General features: G+C 35.6%; 1 protein-coding gene across 7 annotated transcripts in view; it reads left to right on the top strand.

The window, feature by feature from the left end:
* Positions 1–18,006, top strand: part of TUSC3 (tumor suppressor candidate 3) — a 340,062-nt gene extending 322,056 nt beyond the window's left edge. For 3 of the 7 annotated variants that reach the window (XM_055287491.2, XM_055287475.2, XM_055287420.2), the window contains 3 exons: positions 869–959; positions 10,470–10,534; positions 16,846–18,006. In XM_055287491.2, the coding sequence (XP_055143466.1) occupies positions 869–959; positions 10,470–10,488 (110 nt within the window). In that variant the 3' untranslated portion in view covers positions 10,489–10,534; positions 16,846–18,006. Of the gene's footprint in view, positions 1–868; positions 960–10,469; positions 10,535–10,708; positions 10,722–16,845 lie in introns of those variants that run through there. The other 4 variants (XM_055287430.2, XM_055287440.2, XM_063613288.1 and 1 more) reach the window with 2 other exon arrangements.
* The last annotated feature ends 5,282 nt before the right edge of the window (positions 18,007–23,288 follow it).

Genomic DNA, 23,288 nt, shown 5'->3' with positions numbered 1-23,288 from the left:
TTATTCTAAACATACTTTAATTGGCTCAGATATTTAAGTATTTAAATTTTATAAGCATGTTTAGGTTGTACTAATTGCAGTGAATCTTGTTTAATATCCAAAATATATATGCAAAAGAAACTTATTATGCATCTGCTTTAGAGTAAAATCTTCTCAATCATAATAACAAGGAAATGAGAAAATAAAGTACTGCTCCTATTGTCAGCTTTCCTGGGACAGAGGAATATTGACAACCTAGACCGCAGCACATTTGACTATAAAATATGCCCTCAGTTTCTTTGTAAGACAAACAATAACAACATTTTGACAGTATTAACTGCCATGGAGGGAGTTTTCTCCCCTCTGGTTCTCACTTACTTAGACTATATTTTCTCTCTCCAAGCGTTTATTCTTTGCTTTCTATAACATGCTCTTAGTGAGGCAATACTAACCAAAAACCTAAAATTATTGCATAGCATCTGAAAAGATCAAAATTATATAAGCATTCTAACGATGCAAATGTTCCTGCTAATATAGCCAGTGCGTCATCATGCAAGAGGCAATAATCTTGTTTGTGGTTTATAACATGTTTTGATCACTCTGGGGCATGTTAGTACATGTAAGAACTCTATAAAAGAAGAACATCTCCAGAAGACTTAGATCAGTCAATTTTGTTGTTTTCATACCCCAAATAGTACATTTTCATTGAGAAGAATGTGGAAAATAATGAACACATTGTATTGTGGATAATCTGGTTTGTTGTACCTGTATGTACCATGAACTATTAAATGTAAGTATACTGTAATTGAATGCATTTAAAAATATAAACAATTGGGGTTTAATTTGCATATTTTTAGACGCTAATGGTATTTTCTGTCTGTTTTTTTAGTAATTTGCCTAGTGGGATTGGGCCTGGTGGTCTTCTTCTTCAGTTTTCTACTTTCAATATTTCGTTCCAAGTACCACGGCTATCCTTATAGGTAATATCTTTATACTAACATGAATGTTTTTATTTTTAACTAATAGAACAGAATTTCAGTGGTTAATATATAATTAAGGATGAATATAAAGTTGCTATGTGATTTTTAAATTCAGTTAAGCAAGTTTTTGAGCACCTGCCATGTGTTCAGCATAGTGAAGTACACAAAGGAGATATAAGGCATAGTTCTTGTTCCCTGATAGCATATAGTTTCTTTTTAGATATATGTATTTTTATATAACAAATGAGGTTTAAGCTCATTTTGAGGACTTGAAAATTTTATCTTCCCTTAGTTTGTCATGATTTTGACTTCATTTGCAAGATTGTCTTTTCATATAATTTCACTGTTCATTGTCTAATAAACTTTGTATTGTCTTTTGAATTCTACAAGATTTTAACTTTTCAAAATAAGAGCCAACATGAAAGGGAACAGTAATAAAATAATTTCTGGTCATTATAAATCATCGTTAACGAGTATCTCGTAAGATTTTCACCAACAAATTGTCATAATTGGAGATGGAAAGATATTGAAAATTCAAAGACCGCATTATTATTACCAAACTATACTTTCAGTAAAGCACACTGCAGTAGATATGCCTGATTACAGTTGTCCAGTTTATGAATTAGGCATATATTCATTCTTGAGCTTTTTCCTCCAAGTTTTCTTAAATAACTTATATTTTCTTTCTCTAAGGAGCCCTTCTTTTAGCTTAGCTCATCTCTCTACTGAGTAAAAGCTCAGTATTTCCTTTTTCAGAGATTTTGAAGACTCTGGTTAGGCAGAACCAGCGATATGTTGATAGAAAATAAAAGCTCCTCAACGCCTACATTCCTTCCACCTGTTAACAGTGGACGTTTTTAGAACGTTTCTACACAGATCATAGCAACACTATATAGCTTTATCAGGGAGAAAACTAATCCCATAAGAGGGAGATCTGACTATGGGATTATAATACAAGAATAAGACTTCAGCCCCACCCCCTCTGTTTTCATATATGGCCAGAGGTACATTTCCAATTCTCTTCTTCCCACACCCATTAAAAGTAAATATGCCAAGGGAATGGAAGAAATGTGGGTTTCAGATTTCCTGACACCCTTCCTGCAGTGTAAATTTTTAAAAATATCTGTTCTGAGGGCAGCAAGAGTTATGTGAGAGGCCAGCAGAGTCTCCAGGTTTTTCATTTTACTCTTGACTTTAGAGAGTCAGCCAATTTTGGTTTTGATGATGTGAAATAATCAAATCAAATCCAAGATTAATACCCAAGAAAGATGAAGTTTTTTTTTTTTTCTTTCGCCCAGCTCTAGGATTGAGAATCATGTTTCTGTATAACTGGTACTTAGTTTGACCTGTGTTCTATAATGGAAACTAAATTAAGAAAAATAGAAATCCTCTATTTTATCTAGGATGCCAAAAATACTTGAAAATTAATCCATTTTCATCTATAGCACTTATAGTTTCAAAGGAAATGTTGTATCTCTTTTTATGAAAAGATAAACTATACAGTAAGTGATACTGTGAGATTCTTTTTTTTGTTGTTTTGGTTTTTTTTTTTTTTTTGAGACGGAGTCACGCTTTGTTGCCCAGGCTGGAGTGCAGTGGGACGATCTGGCCTCACCGCAAACTCTGCCTCCGGGGTTCACGCCATTCTCCTGCCTCAGCCTCTCCGAGTAGCTGGGACTACGGGCGACCGCCACCACGCCCGGCTAATTTTTTTGTATTTTTAGTAGAGGCGGGGTTTCACTGTGTTAGCCAGGATGGTCTCGATCTCCTTACCTCGTGATCTGCCCACCTCAGCTTCCCAAAATGCTGGGATTACAGGCGTGAGCCACCATGCCCAGCTGAGATTCTTAAGCCCTATTTAGTTGACAGGTAGGGTAAAGGGCAAATTCTAACTTTCCTTGTATATCAGAGCACGTAATGATACCAAAATATTATTACCTATCTAGATTATTATCTGACAGCAATGAAATGACTAGGAAAAGTGCAGAAAAAAAATACTAGTTTTTTATAATGTTGCACTTGATAGCACTATTTTTTTTTTTTTGAGACGGAGTCTTGCTCTGTTGCCCAGGCTGGAGTGCAGTGGTGCAGTCTCGGCTCACTGCAAGCTCCGCCTCCCGGGTTCACGCCATTCTCCCGCCTCAGCCTCTCCGAGTAGCTGGGACTACAGGCGCCCGCCACCATGCCCGGCTAATTTTTTTGTATTTTTAGTAGAGACGGGGTTTCACTGTGGTCTTGATCTCCTGACCTCATGATCCGCCCGCCTCGGCCTCCCAAAGTGCTGGGATTACAAGCGTGAGCCACTGCGCCCGGCCGACAGCACTATTTTTGTTACAATATGAAGAGTTTAAGTTTGCACTTTTTTTTTTCCAAGTAGTAGTTGTCATTTAGTATAATAACTCTCCAGTGCTCTGGGGTTATGCTGTTGTTTTTAACAGAGGTTGGACATAGAAACTACCCGGAAATCTTTTGAAAATACATATCCTTGGCCTCACCGTAGATATAAATAGTAAGCACATCTGAACCAGCATACGTGCCACTTATGTTATTTCTGTGTGAATGTGGCATTTGAACAGTCTTCTTATGTAACCAGCCCCACACTCCTGTCAACTCCCCACCAGCCTAACAGGAGATAGATTTGCCTTCAGCAGGCCTCATAATGATAGAAATACAGATGAAACTCTTGTAAGAAGTCAGAGATGGAAATTATTTTTTAGAGTGGTTTGTGAATATGAAATTTGACATAGTTTAGATGAAAACCGTAAGAAGGAGCTGCCAAGAAACAGAATCAGAAGAGAGCCTATCAAAGAAGCTTGGGACACCAGGTGTGCTAAACAGTGTGACATGCTGTGTAGAGAAATGGCAGGCCTCTAGCTGCTGTAACTAACAGCTCTTCAGAGTGCTCCATCATTTGCTATGCTATTGTGTGGGTTTTCCAGATTGACTTAGACAAGCTAAACAGAGTTTGGTTGCTCCGTTAGGCAGTTTTAGATTCAAGTTGCCAAAAGGCAATCAGGGTATTTTAGGTAATGGGAGGTTTATTGGAGAGATAAATGGAGAAGCAAGGAAGACAATTGAAGACAATTAAAAGCCTAAGTGCCACATAGCTAGATCTCTCAGATGTTGGAAACAGTTCAGAAAATAGGTCATTCAACAACAAAAATCCATTGCTTCAGAGGTAACTCAATGGCTAATCTCTTGCCCCAATTCTTCCACTATTATTACTGAGTAATGTCTTTATACCGTTCTCTTCAGCTGATTAGAGCCTTCTCTGTCCCTTTGGCTCCCAACTATATATACTACCTGTTCTTACTCTCTCAAAATAATTTTGTGAATTTTCTTTTCTAGAAGGAAATGATTGGCTAAGTGTTTCACCCCCCAGTATGGGGCATCTGATTTAAGTAGAACTTTGAAGCCAGTCTACCCTTTGGACTCCTCGAAGGTGTTCAGAGAGCCCACTGCATGTAAATTAATTGCCTGTTTCTTAGGCACATCCAAAAGAAGCCAAATACAATGACAAGCACCTACAAAAGTTAAAACCACCAAATATGTGACCAGAGTAGTATTTAATTCAGTTCATGTATTTGGGAAAAAAAGGTGTGCAAGATAGATCTTTGATCCTAAGAGATGGTTCTCAAAACTCTGTGGCTTATTCCTACACCATGTGCAGCTGAGTCAGAATCTCCAAGTGTGGGTTTTAAGAATCAGGTGAATAGTTACCCAGGTAAATCTGACATAACCATCTTATGAGCCTGTCTTAGGAACTAAGTGATAAAGGATTTCACACTCGCCCCTCAATTTTAAATTTGAGTTATTAAATGCTTTATAGACATGCCATGGTGCTTACTGTGAAGTCATCTGTTTGGAGAAAACACATACATCCATGAACCAGGGAATAACAATGTAAAGTGTCACAAGCTAAGTGGCAGATATGTTGTATGGAAATAATTTACAGCTGAGAAAGAGCACTGTGGGTCTGAGAAAGGAAGACTCCAGAAGAAGGCTTGAATTAGGCTAAAATTCAACAAAGAATTTAGACAAAGAGAGGAGGGGCTTAGGATATTTAATGGGCAGAAAGTCATAATTTGTGTACAGAGGAATGAGAAGAGAAATATGTTCATGGTATCTTGTGAGGATTATGAGTATACTGCTATGGTGTGACAGCCTTAATATGTACTAGTCAAGAGTGAACATGTTTCTGGTTTAAAATACATTAACTAGACAGAAAGAAATATATGAAAAGGAAGATATATACACAAAAGGAAATATTCTTAACCAATTTGGATGAATTCTACGACAATTCTCTAATTCAAATTCTAGATGTTTGCAAAACTAATAATTATTTTTCCAGATGAGTTTTTGGGATGTTTTTTTCCAGAACATCATAGTGTTCTGGTATTTTAGTACTGCAAAGGATCATGGAGATCTTATCGTTGAAATTCATTTTACAGATGAGACCAAGAGAGTATCTTTATTTAGAGACAGAAGTAGAAAATCTGACTCTTAGCTCACTTGTCTCTCGTGTACCATGTTGTGTGTAGAAAATCGTGATTTGTATATTCCTGGAAGTAGGAAATTATGAATCAAAGTTGAAAATAACATGAGGTCAAATGTATAATGACCTCAATAATCTGATAGCCAAAGCCTCTAAGAAAAATGTTGACAATTAGATAAATGTTCAGCACCAAGATAATAACTTACTTTGGCCTTTTGAATTCTTGTGAGCTCCAGTAGTTCAAGAGATGACGATTTTACTCAAGGAAAAACTTCCTTGTTCTTGAACTTGGTACAAATATATGCGATGAAACAAAAGGAAATCTACAGAAAAACTAAGGGACACTGACAAAATCTACTTATTAAACAAATTTAAGTAATTTTTATATCTTATTCTTTACTAATGAAAGCTGCTATAGTTTACATAGATGTGATTCCCTTTTTATATTTTTTCTAATCTTATAATGTTCTCTTCATCTATCCTCAGATCATTTCTGAGATGTGTTCTCTCTTATCTGAATTTCATGACTTAGTTATCCAGCTATTCTACTGTCCATTTTAAATAATCCCTCTCATTATATCTTCCCAGATCACATTAAAGCCTTCTAATATGTCCCTTCAGCTCTTTTGAGAACTGTCATTTAATCGTTTTCCTACATTCTGTGGATATACTGTAAATTGTTCAGCAAGCTTTCATAAATCCTTATGGTGCTCATAGATAACCCTTCTTGTGATCATTCATACTTGAATTATTTTGCTCTCTCAGGTTTACATAGTATAATTGTTCCCTTCATGACGTTTACGGTATCCTCCTAAACCAACAAAATACAGTGGACATGGGAGCATTATGAACAAAGAAACAGTTTTCCATTTAAAAAGTTTCAATCCCTTTTGTTAATCTAGCACATGTATATATGCTAAAGTTAACTTAGTAATAATATATTTTACTTGGAGTCATCTTTTTATTCCATTGCATTAGTTTCCTTTTTAAATAAGCTTTCGTTTTCTACTCAGTTATTTTATCAACTCCCTTGTGAATGATTATGATAATTGCCTGACAAACATCAAAAACAAATGTGACTAAAAGACTGCAGAGAGTATATAGCAGAGATATGGACACACCCTGAGCCAAATTACAAAAACCTGACAGTACAGGGAAAGCAAATATATATCTATTCAATTAGTAACTAAAGAAAGAGCAAAGGTGATGGCAAAAGCAAGTGTCAAAGAGGGAACAAATGAAGGAGAAGAATTAATTCTGATACTAGTTGAAAGGTGAGATACTGATAAAGAAGAGAAAGACCTTTTCCTATCAGATTATCCTGTGGTGAACATAGCACCACGTTGTTAAAGAATATTTTGGTATTCCTGGAAGCATTTACCTGTGGCACCAGCATTATATGACGTATTTTAAAAACTGCTCACAGCAGATAAAGGCAGTCTGTAGAAAATGAGAGAATGAGATGCAGGAAAGAATTATTCTAGGAAGAGGAAAACCCACAACACATATTCCCGAAGGTATTTCCTGGCCTTTAGTACTTCTGCAAAGACATTTGTAGATGTCCATTTTCTAAGAGCATTAGTCTGTACAGTAGTAAATCATCAACTCTAGGGACCAAGAGCTGAACCAATCCAACCATCCAAGAGAGAAATACATTGAAGTAGGCTGACAAGAGGAGAAAAATAGTTTCTCAACCAAGACTGTATCCTTGACTTTCCCAATTTTAACGTGAATACGTGTTGCAGAGATCAATTGCTGGTACAGATGCACATTCTTCTTCACAGTAGCTCTTGGAAAGCTTCCTACTTCTACTTTAGATCATAGCTGTACTTGGGATAAGACACTTGAGTTACCCTTTAGTGAAAATGCACATTTGAACATAACAGCTTCTAGTTTTATTTTTCTATTTTTAAGAAAAGCACCTTTAGTAATGGCCTTCAGGCTCCAACGCCAAAGTACTTGCTTGGGTGTTATGCCTCCGCCTTTTAGCCCTCAGTGTCTTCATTTTGCATTTTTGTGAATTATAAACTGTTGTGCCACTGATATACAGGACTATATCCATAATTATCTTTATGTACAGAACCATGATCATAATTGTCTTTAATTTTTTTACATTATTTCATTTAAAATACAGTCCTTAATTTCTTCTATCTAAAGTGATCCTGTTCTGTTTATTCATTTTTATTTTAATCTTAAGCCTCACAAAACCTTAAACATCTATGCCCTTCATCATATTTTTTCAGTACTACTTCATAGTACTTTCAAAATTGTTGTTTTCTTTGCTGATACAGGTACCTGCTAAAGGGATAAAAATCTGCTTTAAATATTTAACCTGTATTCTTAAATCTTCCCCTAAAGTTTACCCTTAACACTTTACAGTATGAATCTGTTTCATGCCATTACTAAATTCTCTCAGATTGTCTTTTAAATTTAATAGGCAAACTTCCCCGTTTGGAATCCCCACTCTGCTCGTTACTAGCTGTGTGACCTCGGGCAAGTTACTTAACTTTTGTCAAGCTAAGTTCTCTTTTATAGATGGAGATGTTCTGTCGTATGTCATTCAACTATTATAAAGATTACATGACAGAATGCTTGCAAATCACTTAGCACATTTCCTGGTACATAGTACTAATTACTCAATAAATGTTTGATGCTAATTATCATTAATTCTGATATCAATATTTAAATTCATTTTTATTTAATCTTTTGCTAAAAAGTTTTTCTTTATGCTAAAGATTAAGTAGTTTTTTCTTATAGTTGCATGATTCAGTTGAATGAAGAAAAGATCTTCCCTGAACTTTTTGATGAGCTTAATCGGGCTCCTGGGTCTCTTGAAATTGTCAGTGAAATAGGAGAGTTACTATGAATTTGATCTAACTGCAATCTGAGCCAGCAATTATAAACAACAGTTTATAATTCACAAAAATGCAAAATGAAGACATTGGGGGCTAAAAGGCGGAGGCATAACACTCAAGCAAGTACTTTGGCATTGGAGCCTAAAGGCCATTACTAAAGGTGATTTTCTAAAAAAAAAAAAAAGAGGAGAAGGTGTTATGTTCAGAAAGGAAGAAATATGATTTCAGTAGTAGTACTGAATTCATTTTATATATTACATGAACTTTAGTGCTTGCCCCATTTTCTAAGAAGAGCAAAGTGCTAGCAAGGACATCATATTCTTCACATATGGGTAACTACTTTATCAATATTTTTCACCGGCACTCTGTGCTCACAATGCTCATGAAAGTTTAGAAGATGTCTGTAGTAACATCTAAGATACATCAAGTCTCTGCTTTTGAGACATGAGACATTTCTAGTAATTCTGTCAGTTTGCTTCCTAACTATTCATTAGACTCATACAATGGAAAAATAACAGGAGAAGACCCAAGCTCAAGGTTGGGGTTTAATTCTGTGTATTAGCTACAGCTCTAGCTCTGCATTTAGACAAATCCAGGTTTCAATTTTGGTTCCTTTTAACTAACTTTGGGGCTTAAAGTTAGTTACTTCCAAGTCTCATTTTTCTGCAGCTCTAGTTACTTCTCTACCCATATTTAACTTGGTTAAGCGTGTTTCTTAATCTGTAAACTTGGTATGATAAAACCTACCTCAGAATTTTATGGGGATAAATTATATAATCAATTTGTAGTCCCTGAAATGTAGTAGGTTCTCATTAAGTACTCACTTTCACTTACCTCCTCTTCAACTATACTAGCCATTTCAGCAATTGATTATTCAGTAGTACTTTGTTGCATTATGTTTTTCATTACGTATTCATTTACAGTTGTTTCATGTGTTTGTCTTTTTTTCTAGATTATAAGGTATTTGTGTCTTTGATAAATACCTTTTATATATCTCCAAAGTGCTGTGCACATAGTAGGTGCTCATCATATACTTGTTAGTTGAATCTGTTTACGTGAAAACTTTATTCCTTGTCTACTTCCATTAAATGCAATCGGAACCATTAAAATAGAAATACACTGAAGCTTACTGGCTTGCCACAGCTCCAGAAGATGCAGTTGATACCAAATGACACCCCCTGGAGTTGTCAGGTTGTTCTTCATCGTTGAAGGTGTGTGGAAAAATAGTTACTCCCCAAACTCGAGCTCTAAAGATAACTGTCGTGGCACCTCAGGCCTCATTCCTAGCACTTTGGGAGGCTGAGGCAGGAGGATTTCCTGAGGCCAAGAATTTGAGACCAGTCTGAGCAAGATGGTATCTCTACAAAAAATTTAAAAAATTAGCCTGGCATGGTGGCACATGCCTGCAGTTCCAGCTACTGGGGAAGCTGAGGTGGAAATGTCACTCGAGCCCAGGAGTTTGAGGCTGCAAGTGAGCTATGACTGTGCCACAGAGTGAGACCCTGTCTCTAAAAAAACTTGTTCTTAAAAAAGAGGTATTGCAGTTGCAATTCTGAGCTGGGTGATAACAAGTGAAACACAGAATATATAAATTAAGCTTATAGTGGACACAGAAATTGCCTTCCATTGTCTTAAAACGAAACTGATAGTTTCTAATGTCATTGGTTACCTTGAGATGAAAATGGAACGATATTCAATAAGGAAATGTACAGAATAACAGCTGAAAATGAAAGGCATTCCTACCAATTTTGAAAAAAGTATGATAGTGAACAAGTACAGCAAGGCAAAAATTCCAGCATGTAGAGGGTATAGCAATTTTGCATTCATTTGTACATCTTAACCTTAAGCTGTACAAATAGAACAGTAATATCTAAATGGAGTGATGACCAGCCCACAGTACACATCATTGGTGAGAATCTCACTGGTCTTAACCTTTCTCATGCTGAGTCCTGGCTTTGTAAAATGATTTATAAAGGTACAAGGATTTAGAGATGATTAAGAGATAAGCTGGCATTCTGTAAAGGCACCACTGTCTATCCCCTATCTCATCTAGATAAAGAATGTAGTGCTAAATCTTGTAATAATATTGTACAAATGGAAATTCAATCTTAAGGATTATTTTTTCCATATTGTTGTATTTCATTGTGGTGTATTGGAAAGTGATCTGGACTTTGAGTGAGAAGATGTGATTTGGACCATGGCACTTAAAAACTCTATAACCTCAGGCAAGTCTTTTAATCTTCTCTGAGCCTCAGTTTTCCTCATTTTTCAAATATAGAGACTATAACATTTATCTCATAAGACAAGTTGTAGTAAATTACTGTTTTACAAATGTAAGATAACTTTTAACTGTGAGATTCCATATTCCAGTCTTAGATTATTATGTTTATCTGCTACAGGGAAAAGTCCTGAGATAAAAATGTGTGCCAAAAGGCTGACACGTGGAGTTAATCATTTGACAGATGCAATCCTTCCACCCCAAACAAATATACTTTCTTAACTTGTGTTTGTTATCACTTCGGGAAAAAAGGCAGTCAACAAATATATTTAATTCTGTCTAGGAAAAATGTAGCCAAATCTTTTTCCCATTAACAAATAATGGAAGCCTTAAAATTCAAGGGTAATAAAAAAATACAAGTCTTCCGAACAGTTAACTTACTGAAAACTTTTTTAAAATCAACATTTGCTAAATTCAGAAACAGATAGTAGGTTATTTATTTATATATATATATAAAATTACTGTCAATTTTATATAATTTTATATACAAATATAATTGTATATATATGTAAAATTGACAGTAATTTTTTGCAGAAAATTCACAATCCAGTTTTTTGATTCCACACTGCACATCCCACCCCCTCAAGCCCAGAGAACACAGGGTCTAGGCTAACACACACATGAAAAGCAGCTCTAAGGACTTAATTCCATTGTGGTAATACAGCTTTCTTACTCTGGCAGAAACTCCATACCATTCAGCAACCCACTGAAAGTAGGGAAGGAGTGGGAAGCTCCTGTGTTCCAGAAGAGTTCTGAACTGGCTCTTCATCTGTCCCTTATCCCCTCCATTCTAGTTTTATTGTTCTTCTCCCCCCAGATTGACTATCCATGTTCCGGTCATTCCTCATTGTTAAATGTGGTTAACACTTTTCATAGGCCTCTCTGTGGAGGCTGTGTAGAGAAATTGGCCTCAGCACTAGGAGACTGGACTGCTGTTGCCCCATGAAATGACAGATCTAAAAAGCTTCCATTCCCAGAGATCTTTTCCTACTCTCAATAAGGGCCTAGATTTCTTTAGGACTTCTTAGAAGATCGCTTGTTTTAGACTCAAAGACTTTCCTGGGTTTAGCAATCTTCTGTTACAGAGAAGAGAGCCCCAGGACTTTTGGCTAAAGAATTCTAGCTGAGGGCCACAATGCACTTCTCGCTAGCATTCTCATAGAACACATGTGAATGTAGAGTAGAGATTAAAAAGAATGACTCATTGACTTGCATTACCCACAAGGTCAATGGGCAGGAATGAAAATTCAGCCACTGGCCTATCTATCTGTGCTTAGTGAACAACCTGGACCATTTTTCTCCTTTGTACCTTTTTTGGATACCAAATGAAATCTGAGCAGCTGCCCTTTACCCACCCACATAAGTGATTTCTGTGAGACAGGTGACATTATGTAACCACTGGGTCTCCCTGACTTCCTCCCCAGTTTGAGAACAGGAAGAGCAGTGCACAAAAAAATTCTGTCGAGCTGAGGGTATCGGAACTTAACCAACTCCCACTTGGACAGAATACATTTGTTCCAGAACACTGTGTACATTCTGAGTTTTCCAAATATGAGAAACAGATGGAGTCATTAATTCAAGATAAATAAAAAACCAAAACAAACAGCAAGCCATTATTTGCTACCTGTTCAGATATTTCACAGAAAGGGAAAAGGAACAAACAAGCTTTTGATACACCCTCGGTCTCCAGTAACCACCAGTGACCAAATCCAAAGTTCTCTTCATGTGACCTTTCTAGCATTTTAGTTGACAAGCCCCTCTTGGAAACTTCATACCCTGAATTTTGTAACATGGCATTCTTCCACCTTCCTTTTTTCTTTTAGATTATTTCTCAGTCCTGAATATACATTAAATCAAGTCCTGACCTTTCTCCTGACATCCAGAACCAGACCTGGATACCACATTAACAGTTCACCTCAATACATTCAAAAATCATTATCATCTGCCTCCAAATCTGTTTCTCCACCGTTTTTCCCCATTTTCCCCGACACTGCCATTGTCACAGTCACACAAGATGGACATCTTGAAGTCATTTTGTCCTCATCCTCATCCTGCTTTATGTTGCTTGGTCTACATTACTTTTCTCTTCCCACAGTTGCTGTCTTGAGTACATTGTGTCTTTTTCTGACTATAACCGAGCCTCTTACATTGTCTCCCAGTATCTAGTCATCATCCCCCACAATACCTCACTTACTGTAGGGTGGGGTCAGAATTATTTTAAGGTATGCGCTGACTATGTGGCTTCTTCATTGAAATTCATTAATACATGTTCCTTCTAGAAGGTACAGATAAGCAAAATGAAGAAAATATATTCATAAATCCCAACACCCAGGTCATCAAATGTTATCAGTTTAGCCTGTACATATTTTGAACCTTGGGAATTATCTAATACATATTTTGTAAGCTGCTTATTTTTCTTTTATACATCATGAGCATATTCCTGTGCAGTTAACTACATTCTGCAATATGTATGATTTTACAGCTATGTAGTAGTATCAATGTATGAATTGCCACAACTATTTTAAGTTTTATGCCATCCAGCTTTTTATGGTGTATCTTTCAGTACAGCCTGTGGTGTAATACGAGAGTAAGTGACTGCTGTCTGTGTTAGTTTATCCTACAAACGAAGAATGGCTTCTACAGTTCTAAATCATTGAGGGGTGGGATGTCAACAAAGAATATTTTGTGACATGAAAATTATGAAATTCAAGTATCAGCGCCTATGAATAAAGTTTCATTGAAACGCAGCCAGGTTTGTTTTATGTGTTGGCTGCTTTTGCACTACGACAGTTCAGTTGAGTGGTTTCAGCAAAGACCCATGGCTGACAAAGTTTAAAATACTTACCTTCTGGCTCTTTATAGAAAATGTGCTAACTCCTGGTTTAGCCATGCTGAAGGCAGCACTGAATATGTTCTCATACTTTCATACCTTTCCTCATCCAGTTTCTTTGGTCTAGGCTGCTGTCCCTGCATCTTACTTGTTCTCAGAGTTTTGCGTTTTCACTTCTTGGAACACCATCGTCATGTCAAATATGTCACTATATCATACTTAATCATACCCAGGTCTTTCCTTTAGACGAAAGAAATAGAAGGGTCATGACTTTCATTCATTTCATTTTCTGCAACACGCTTCTATGCACAGAATTCTACTACACAATAGTTGTTAAATGCTGATTCAAACAGACTTTTGGGGCCCCTGAGATTAAGAAAATAGCTAACACTTGCGTGTTTCTCTAGAAAAAATCTTTTGAATTTCAAGTAATAAACTTGCTAGTAATCCTTAGCAAATCAAAGACAGCATTTTCATCTAAATCATGGTTTTCTACCATGAGGGAGTGTTGAGGAGAGAGCCAGCCTTAAAGAGAGAAGTGGTTTGAAGTTGCCATCCCATTCTTTCTTTGTGTAAACAGTGTCTCCCTGCATCCCTGATGGACCTTAAGCAAAAATAAAGTGACACAGACTAGAAAGGAATGGTTGCTTCCCTTAGGCTAGGGGAAGTGGGAGCTTCTGGGGGCACATCTGAGCTAGTCCTAGCCTTCTGTCTTATCCCTTGTGTGCAATTTGCTACTCTTGCCAGTTAGCTTCCATTTTCTATTACTATCTATCTATCTGAGTTACAGTTGACTGTGCATATATTCACTTCAGAATAAGCGAATAAGCCAGTCACAGCAATCAGTGCTATGCATATGCAGACCACTACTATGGATAACTACAGTGTGCTTCATTCATGACTGAGAGTGGAGCAGAGTCCACACAGAAGTCGATGGTGGTACCCAAGGCTGCTTCTCACTCACTCTGGAAGCAGACCGCAAAACCGAAAAGCACACATAAGGGGAATAAATTCAGTTTTCATTATTGACAGTTTTTTTTTTTTAAAGTATGATACAAAGGCATTTATACATTTTTGTGATAGGCATTATTAGAAAAAAACAATATCCAGGCACTCCTGAACCATAAATTTGTGAGAACTATTATACTGTTAGATTAAGAAGCAAAATTATTAGACAAATGTAAAAGGAAAAAATACATGTCAGATCTTGATTAGAAATGAGAGACTAATTCCTTGAGTGATAATCTCAATACAAAACATTCATACTGGAACATATCTTGCACATTTAATATTTATAATTTAATATTAATATAATGAAAATAAAACTGAAACCTGAAATACTGATTACAGAACAGCAGCTCATACTTTTCTCAGAAACGTTTTAACCAGCCAAACATTTTTGACATTTTTGTGCTTCAAGTGTTTCCAGTGTCTTGACCAAATGAAAGTTTTGTAACTTTTTAAAATGAAAATGACAGTTTTGAAAATAAAAGCATAAGAAGTACTCTACTTGTTACATGTATCCTTTATTGTAGGACAAATTAATCAGTTTCAGATTAAATATTTATCATTTCATAATTATATAAACAACTGATTGTTATATCAGCTTAAGAAAATTACTAAATAAAAAAACATCGTAACTAAATATTTATTAATAAAGTACTCACAGAGATCCTTTTACTGTGAATATACCTAAATATCGTAAAACTCCTAAGAAGTTACAAGGTATAAAATTACCACTGTGGATCAAATTAGTATTTTTGCTTTTACAGGGGTAATATTGTTAGCAATAATAAAGATTATCTTTAGTGCTCCATAACTTGAAATTTGCAGAGCCTTTAAACGCTAAACAACAAAAAGCTACAAATCCCTAGTTTTAAGTATCAGTTTATTTTATGATTAAGGTTTCTTTTTCTCATTAACCCTCGTTCTTCAGTTAGCTTCATCTTCAGAGCAAGCTGATGATAGCTTGTGTGTGCTAGCAGGATGAATGCTATCTTTTCAAAGTATAATGCCACAGTTCATGTACAGCTGACACATCTATCTGCTTCACCAGCAGTGTTTTTAAGGATCATGTGGATTGAACAGCAACTACAGCTTAAGGCCCTGACGAGGTTTACTGCTGACCTTCTTCTTCATGGAGATGGTCACCCTTGTCGTACACTTTATTCATTACTTATTATCTTGAAAGTAGAGGCGACGTCTCATTGCATCATGATATCACCACATCATTTTTATCTTCTAATTTAACAATTTCTCAGAAACAGCTAACAAGAGTAGTTTTTCTGGTTTGTATTGTACTATGACTTTATTTACATTTTAATTGATGTTATATAATATACACTGTATATTATATAATTTAAATATATATTATATATATTTTTTGTTTTATACTAAAATGTTACATTTTAAAATACATATTTATTCTTGCACATAGTATCACCAGAATCCTAAAATATTAGCACTGAAAAGAACTTTGGGAATTATCCAAAACAAACGTTCTTTTCACTAATGAGGAAACCGAGGTTCAGAAAGACAAAACAATTTATGCCTAGGATATTATGATTTAAACATGCAGATATAAAACTTACCTACTTTGGACATTTTTCCAGCTACTTGTTTTTTGTTTTTTTGATGATTTTTTTTTTTTAACTACAGGAACTATTATTTTCATTTTGCTTTTATATTTAATTAAAAATTGGTTTGTCTCTGGTTGCCTTGCCAAGTTGACTTGTGTTGTCAAGACTCAAAAAGAACATGCCACGTGTTTGTTAGCAGAAAGGTACAGATATAAACAAAAGCTTCATAAATGTTATTTAAATTGATTTACCATCTTACAAAATTAAATTTGGTTTCATAAATTAAAGCTTTGCTTAGGGAAGTTTAAAAAATAACATAGTTATCTTTTACTTTTATATGTACAAGTATCTCTATTGATGTTTCATCAGAAGTTTTATGATTTATGATTTGTGTATACTCTTTTTGGTTGTTCAATATGATGAAATTTTAAATTAACAAAAGACCAAGTGATTAAATTATACATTTAGAGAAAAAGTATTTTTAGGACATTCAAATGACCCACTTCACGCATTTGTTTCAGTCCATTCCCTTGTATTTCCCCTACATTACCATTTTAAATGCTGATTTAACTGTTGTTTCTAGCCAGCAGTGAGAGGAACGTCTGTGTAAATTTAAATCACAAATTAAAGTTTTCAGCATCTTCTCTCACCCTGACCCTGTTCTCACCCTAAGCCTGATCTGGTTAAAGGCACTAGTTTAGAAAAATTGCTCTGATGTAAAAATTACAATTAGTTGAATACAATTGTGACATTTTAATGTTACATTTACATGTGCTAATTTAGAATGGAATAAAAAACATGTTGTATTTTCCTTATGTTCAGCACATAATAATTTTCTTTCTTTTTCAGCTTTTTAATTAAATGAAGCCAAGTGGGATTTGCATAAAGTGAATGTTTACCATGAAGATAAACTGTTCCTGACTTTATACTCTTTTGAATTCATTCGATTGTGATCAGCTAGCTTATTCTTGTGTACTTTTTTTAAACTGTGGGTTTTCCTAGTAAATTTAATTTATAGAAATCAATGGTAGCATTTAGTAATCTACAAAGGAAATATCAAAGTGTTTTTCAAGCCTATTGAGTGTGTGCCAGAGGACTGAAATAAATGACAATGTAATTATGAATTCATGTTTTAGAACTGTTCACTCATTAGTAAAGGACCGCAATGTTAGTAAAGAAAACCTATGAAATGTATGTTAAAGATTCTTAGTATTGTACAGGGACAAAGCAAATGCATGAAAATATGTCATGTACTGAAAATCAAACTTACTGCAGTTTCAGTTATAAAGGACATGCACTGTTACGAATAGCGTTTTGTTATTAATTATAACTAGATAAAGGTATATAGGACCGGGAACTGGATGAATGGTACCCACAATTTGCGTGCCTAACCAAGGACTAGAGCTTCTTCTTGAGATCTAAATCTAAAGTAAATGTGCATTAAATCAGCGTGCTTCAAAGGCATCAGACAATGAAAGCAACATACCACAACTAGGAGTTATTTCTCAAACTTAAATGTCATCTGGGAATCCAGACTTACAAATAAGAGCAAACTTAACACAGTATATCCATTTTCGAGCAAACTTAACCCACTATATCCATTTTGCTCGTGTGTTTTATGGAACCAGCTTTCCATCAAAGCCTCAATCCTTGAATCCAGATAAAATGTTAATTATCCTAGGATTAGTGAATGACTCAATGAAGCTTTCTTGAAAACAAATATAGGAGTGTAACGTACTATTATGTTTGTATCCTGTTTTAGTTTATAAAGCACTTTCACATACATTATGGTATTTCTTCCTCACAATAACCTTGTAAATTGGTCAGGAAATATAAATTTTATCTGACTCACAGAAATAATGGAAGCTGAAAGCTAAAAATAAAGTTTATAACCAGGCCTTCAAACTCTCAAACATGGATTTTTATATTCTGTGGAGTTACCCAAATTAGGGTTTAGGAAAGCAGTTCTTCAGTCTGTTCAATAAATGTTTGCTTGCTTTTTCTTTTTAAGGTTATCTGATTTTCATTAAGATTTGAATAATAGACCATGGAGAATTGTTCTCATTGGGATTTCCAGCTATATAGCCTCAAACAAGAAACAGGTGTACAACCACTGAGTTTACTTACTTAAATCTGTGAATTTCAGTGAAGAATGGGAAATATAAAGGCCTACTGGGGGATGTTTATCAAGTTATATCCCAGGGCAATGTGTGTGCTAGCAGGATGAATGATTTCTTTTCAAAACATAATATTCAGTGAAAATTAGGTAATAATTGTAAGTTTATAATCATACTCCCAAATCTGTTACTGAAAATAACATAAATTCTCCTAGTTCTTGTACTTAGATGAATAAATTTAGTTTTGGAGTGACATTTATGGAAAAGCAATAGATGAACTTAATCATTTGATCACTGCCTATCCCTAGGGAGAACTTGACCTGTAATTCTTAATCCATTGCAGATTTTTTACATTTTCCTCAAAACTTCAGAGATTACATAGAGAATCTCAGGTCAAATTTTATAAGTATGAAACATTTGTTAATTATAGTTTGTATCCTTAAATCTCAAAATTGCAGTTACTATGCAGCTGATTAAGTGATACTACAAACTATCTCTAATCTCACTGTAAATCTTTTAATCATATCAAAGTCAGGTCATCCTCAGACACTATAACTAAGATAAGGAGTACTTTCCTATACCGTATAAGTAAAGGTTTTCTAGCTCATATTTTCTGATTTCCTCTGAGCATTTAAAATTACGTCCAATGATAAAAACAGTGTTTTTTTTTTTTTTTCAGACTTTCATGGTTTAAAAAGCTGTGGCTTCTCTATAGACAACTGTGACATTAGGGAAGTGATTCTAGAGCAAATACACTGCCTCAACACAAGTCGTTACTGACTGGAAAATGCTATAGGCAGAATTGCAAAGAGTGCCTCAAACACACAGTTTGCTTACAAAATGTAACGTGCAAAATCACATACATATGATGTATTTACCTTTGCTAAACAATGAGAATTGAATAACTGATTTGTACCTGGGTGTGTTATATCCTCCAGTGTCACTTTTTAACCAGATTCACTGTGCATTCCAAACTGTCATAAAAATTGATTATATGTTTAACAATTATTTTTCTACTACAGTAGAGAGAAAAATCCTAATTATAAAATTCCACCTAAAGGAGTTTCATTTTGTAATAACATCTGATTAATAACTTGTTGCATTTTGCTCAACATACTGTTCCTGGCATTAGATATTCACATGAGTAAGCCCAGTAGCATTTTGTGCGTACTGCAGTTTTCTTTTACACATGAAGTAACATCCTTTGTCAATTACAATTCAGCAGGCGTGGTGATATGGGGAGATTAGATGTTGCTGTAACATTGAGTATGACAAGTATTCCCTTTCTTTCTATCACGAGAACCTCCCTAAGGGTACGTGAAGGGAGTGGTTATTCTAACTAAGGCATGACATATTATTTTTCAACCAATGGCATTAAATATTGTGTTTTAAAAAGGACTGGTCACTGGGGCGAACAAATTAGCTGGAACATCTAGGGACAAAATATTTGAATTGATGCTTGAAGACTCAATGTTCTCAGAGTGCACAGAGCTCATTAAGTTTAAAATAGTAAAACAAGGTCTTCCTCATGCTCCAGCAATATGCTATATTGGATCAGACCAATATATGTAATAATGTTTTCTCTAATAGTAGGAAAAGGATGAGCATTGTAGCTAGTCACATTCAAAGGGTACAAGTATGCATTCATTAGCTCTTAAATTCCCTGATATAATTCATAAGCATCTGCCATTTATGAATTTTCTATATTCCTCTATGTCTGAAATAACATGCACATATTTATATCATACCAAGGGTCCAATTACTATACAAAGTTTTAACAAAGCATCTCACCTTCCGGCCATAATAGGAAAATCATGACACATTTACCCAAATGTTGATACGTCTATCTATTTCCATTAAAAATTATGCATAGATGTCAGGAAAAATGAAGGCAAGGAACTCCAGGGACATACCCATCCTCAGAAAAACGGGAAAAAAAAATGTCAGACTCCATTTTATTGGAAATTTGGTTAAAAAAAAAGTTTACCAAACAACTGCTTAAACCAAGAAAATGCTTAAATTAAAAAGGCAACTGAAACTCAGCTGGATAGCTTAGTGGCATTTTACCTTAATTCGCCCTCTTTACTCCCCAGTCAGGAATGGTCTTGAAGACTGCAGCCTGCATTCCTTATATGGGTTCCTGGCTTTGCGGGGAGCAGAATAGACCTCATTCTTAAGAAATGGTGTTTGCTTTGACCTATCTAGGGGCTTGCCTTTGGTTGATGTAACTCAGAAGTCTCTGCGGGTGAAAAAATGGCTGTGCTGAGAATGATTTCTTGAAGGCATTGAAAGTAAATGAACAAGCCACTGCTGCCTGGAGAAAAAGATTCAGTTGGGATAAACAGACACAGACTGAAAGCCTGGAAGGAAAAGCTGGATAGCGAAATAATTTGGAGAGTAAGGACTTGGAAACAATCCTACATATAAGAGGGACTCTAGAAGGACATATACATACCCAGGGCAGGATCCATGTTCAGAAAAGTCCTGAGAAGATTCTAAGCTTTCACCTCTTGCTGATATTCATATTTACACCCAGACCAAACAGGAAGTGAAGACTACAACAGTTGTAAACAGCCAAGATAAGTGTTGAAAGAGTTCCCCAATAGAGAACCTGTCTGTAAAGGTGGGGAGAGTATTTTTTCTTTTTATCTTTTTTTTTTGTTTTATCTCCAGGCATTTAAGGAACGTTCTGTCAAACTACTGACTGACCACTAAGCTAATGGAATATATACTACACAGACAACATGTGACAATTTAGAAAAGTCACTAAACAGATCACTACTACACAAAGTGCAATTCACAACAAGCCATGATAACAAAACTTGGGGTGAGGGCAGAATCTAGTTTCCAGAGTTGCCACATTATAATGTTCAGGCTATCCAGTTTATAAAAATTTAAAAAGTGAGGCATATAAAGAGACAAGAAAGTCTTCTTATCCACAATAAAGAAATTAACAGAACCTGACCCTGAGGCAGCACAGGCATTGGACTTGGTAGACAAGGACATTAATGTCTTCGGCACACTCAAAGTGCTAACAGAAACCATGGACAAACAACTAAAGGAAACAAAGAGAATGATTTATCATTAAAGAATATCAGTAAAGAGATAAAAATTATAAAAAGGATAGGAACAGAGGAAGTCAGACTGTCCTTTTGCAGATGACATGGTTGTATATTTAGAATACCCCATCATATCAGCCCCAAATCCCCTTAAGCTGATAAGCAGCTTCAGAAAAGTCTGAGGATACAAAATCAATGTGCAAAAATCACAAGCATTTCTACACACCAGTAACAGCCAAATCATGAGTGAACTCTCATTCACAATTGCTAGAAAGAGAATAAAATACTTAGGAATACAACTTACAAGGGATGTGAAGGACCTCTTCAAGAAGAACTACAAACCACTGCACAAGGAAATTAGGACAAATCAGTATCATGAAAATGGCCATACTACCCAAAGTAACTTATAGATTCAATGCTATCCATCAGGCTACCATTGACTTTCTTTATGGAATTAGAAAGAAACTACTTTAAATTTCATGTGGAACCAAAAAAAAAGCCCGCATAGCCAAGACAGTCTTAAGCAAAAAAGAACAAAGCTGGAGGCATCACTCTACCTGACTTCAAACTATACTATGAAACGACAGTAACCAAAACAGCGTGGTACTGGTATGAAAGAAGATATATAGACCAATGGAACAGAACAGAACAGAGGGTGCAGAAATAATACCACACATCTACAACCATCAGATCTCCGACAAACTTGACAAAAACAATGGGGAAAGGATTCCCTATTTAAAAAATGTTGTTGGGAAAACTGGCTAGCCATATGCAGAAAACTGAAACTGGAACCCTTCCTTACGCCTTACACAAAAATTAACTCAAGATAGACTGAAAACTTAAATGTAAGACCTAAAACCATAAAAACCCTAGAAGGAAACCTAGGCAGTACCATTTAGGACACAGGCATGGACAAAGACTTCATGACTAAAACACAAAAATCAATGGCAACAAATGCCAAAATTGACACAAGAGATCTAATTAAACTAAAGAGCTTCTGCACAGCAAAAGAAACTACCATCAGAGTGAACAGGCAACCTGCAAAATGGGAAAAAATTTATGCAATCTTTCCATATGACAAAGGACTAATAATCCAGAATCTACAAAGAACTGAAATTTACAAGAGAAAACCCCATCAAAAAGTGGGCAAAGGATATGAACAGACACTTTTCAAAAGAAGACATTTATGCAGCCCACAAACATTAAAGAAAGCTCATCATCACTGGGCATTAGAGAGATGCAAATTAAAACCACTGTGAGATACCGTCTCTCGCCAGTTAGAATGGCGATCATTGAAAAGGAAACAACAGATGCTAGAGAGGATGTAGAGAAATAGGCATGCTTCTACACTGTTGATGGGAGTGTAAATTAGTTCAACCATTGTGGAAGACAGTGTGGTGATTCCTCAAGGATCTAGAATCAGAAATACCATTTGACCCAGCCATCCCATTACTGGGTATATACTCAAAGAATTAGAAATCAATCTACTTTAGACACATGCACAAGTATGTTTATTGCAGCACTGTTCATAATAGCAAAGACTTGGAACCAACCCAAATGACCAGCAATGATAGACTGGATAAAGAAAATGTGGCACATATACACCATGGAATGCTATCCAGCCATAAAAAAGGGTGAGTTCATGTCCTTTGCAGGGACGTAGATGAAGCTGGAAACCATCATTCTCAGCAAACTAACACAGGAACAGAAAAACACTACATGTTCTCACTCATAAGTGGGAGTTGGACAGTGAGAACACATGGACACACAGAGGGGAACATCACACACCAGGGCCTGTCGGGATCAGGGGCTGGAGGAGGGATAGCATTAGGAGAAATACCCAATGTAGATGATGGGTTGATGGATGCAGCAAACCACCATGGCACGTGCATACCTCTATAATAAACCTGCACGTTTTGCGCATCCCAGAACTTAAAGTATAATTTTTAAAAATTATGAAAAGGAGTCAAATATAAATTCTGATGTTGAAAAATATAATGATCAATAATGATCTTAAAATGAATCAGTTGAAATTATAATAAAATAATAATAATTGGAAAAGCCATTAGAGAGGCTTGACAGGAGAATAGGCAGAAAAAACAATCAGTGAACTTGA

This window comes from Symphalangus syndactylus, chromosome 1 (genome assembly GCF_028878055.3).
Source record: "Symphalangus syndactylus isolate Jambi chromosome 1, NHGRI_mSymSyn1-v2.1_pri, whole genome shotgun sequence".
Classification (NCBI taxonomy): domain Eukaryota; kingdom Metazoa; phylum Chordata; class Mammalia; order Primates; family Hylobatidae; genus Symphalangus; species Symphalangus syndactylus.
This window is presented reverse-complemented; position numbering and strand designations above follow the sequence as displayed.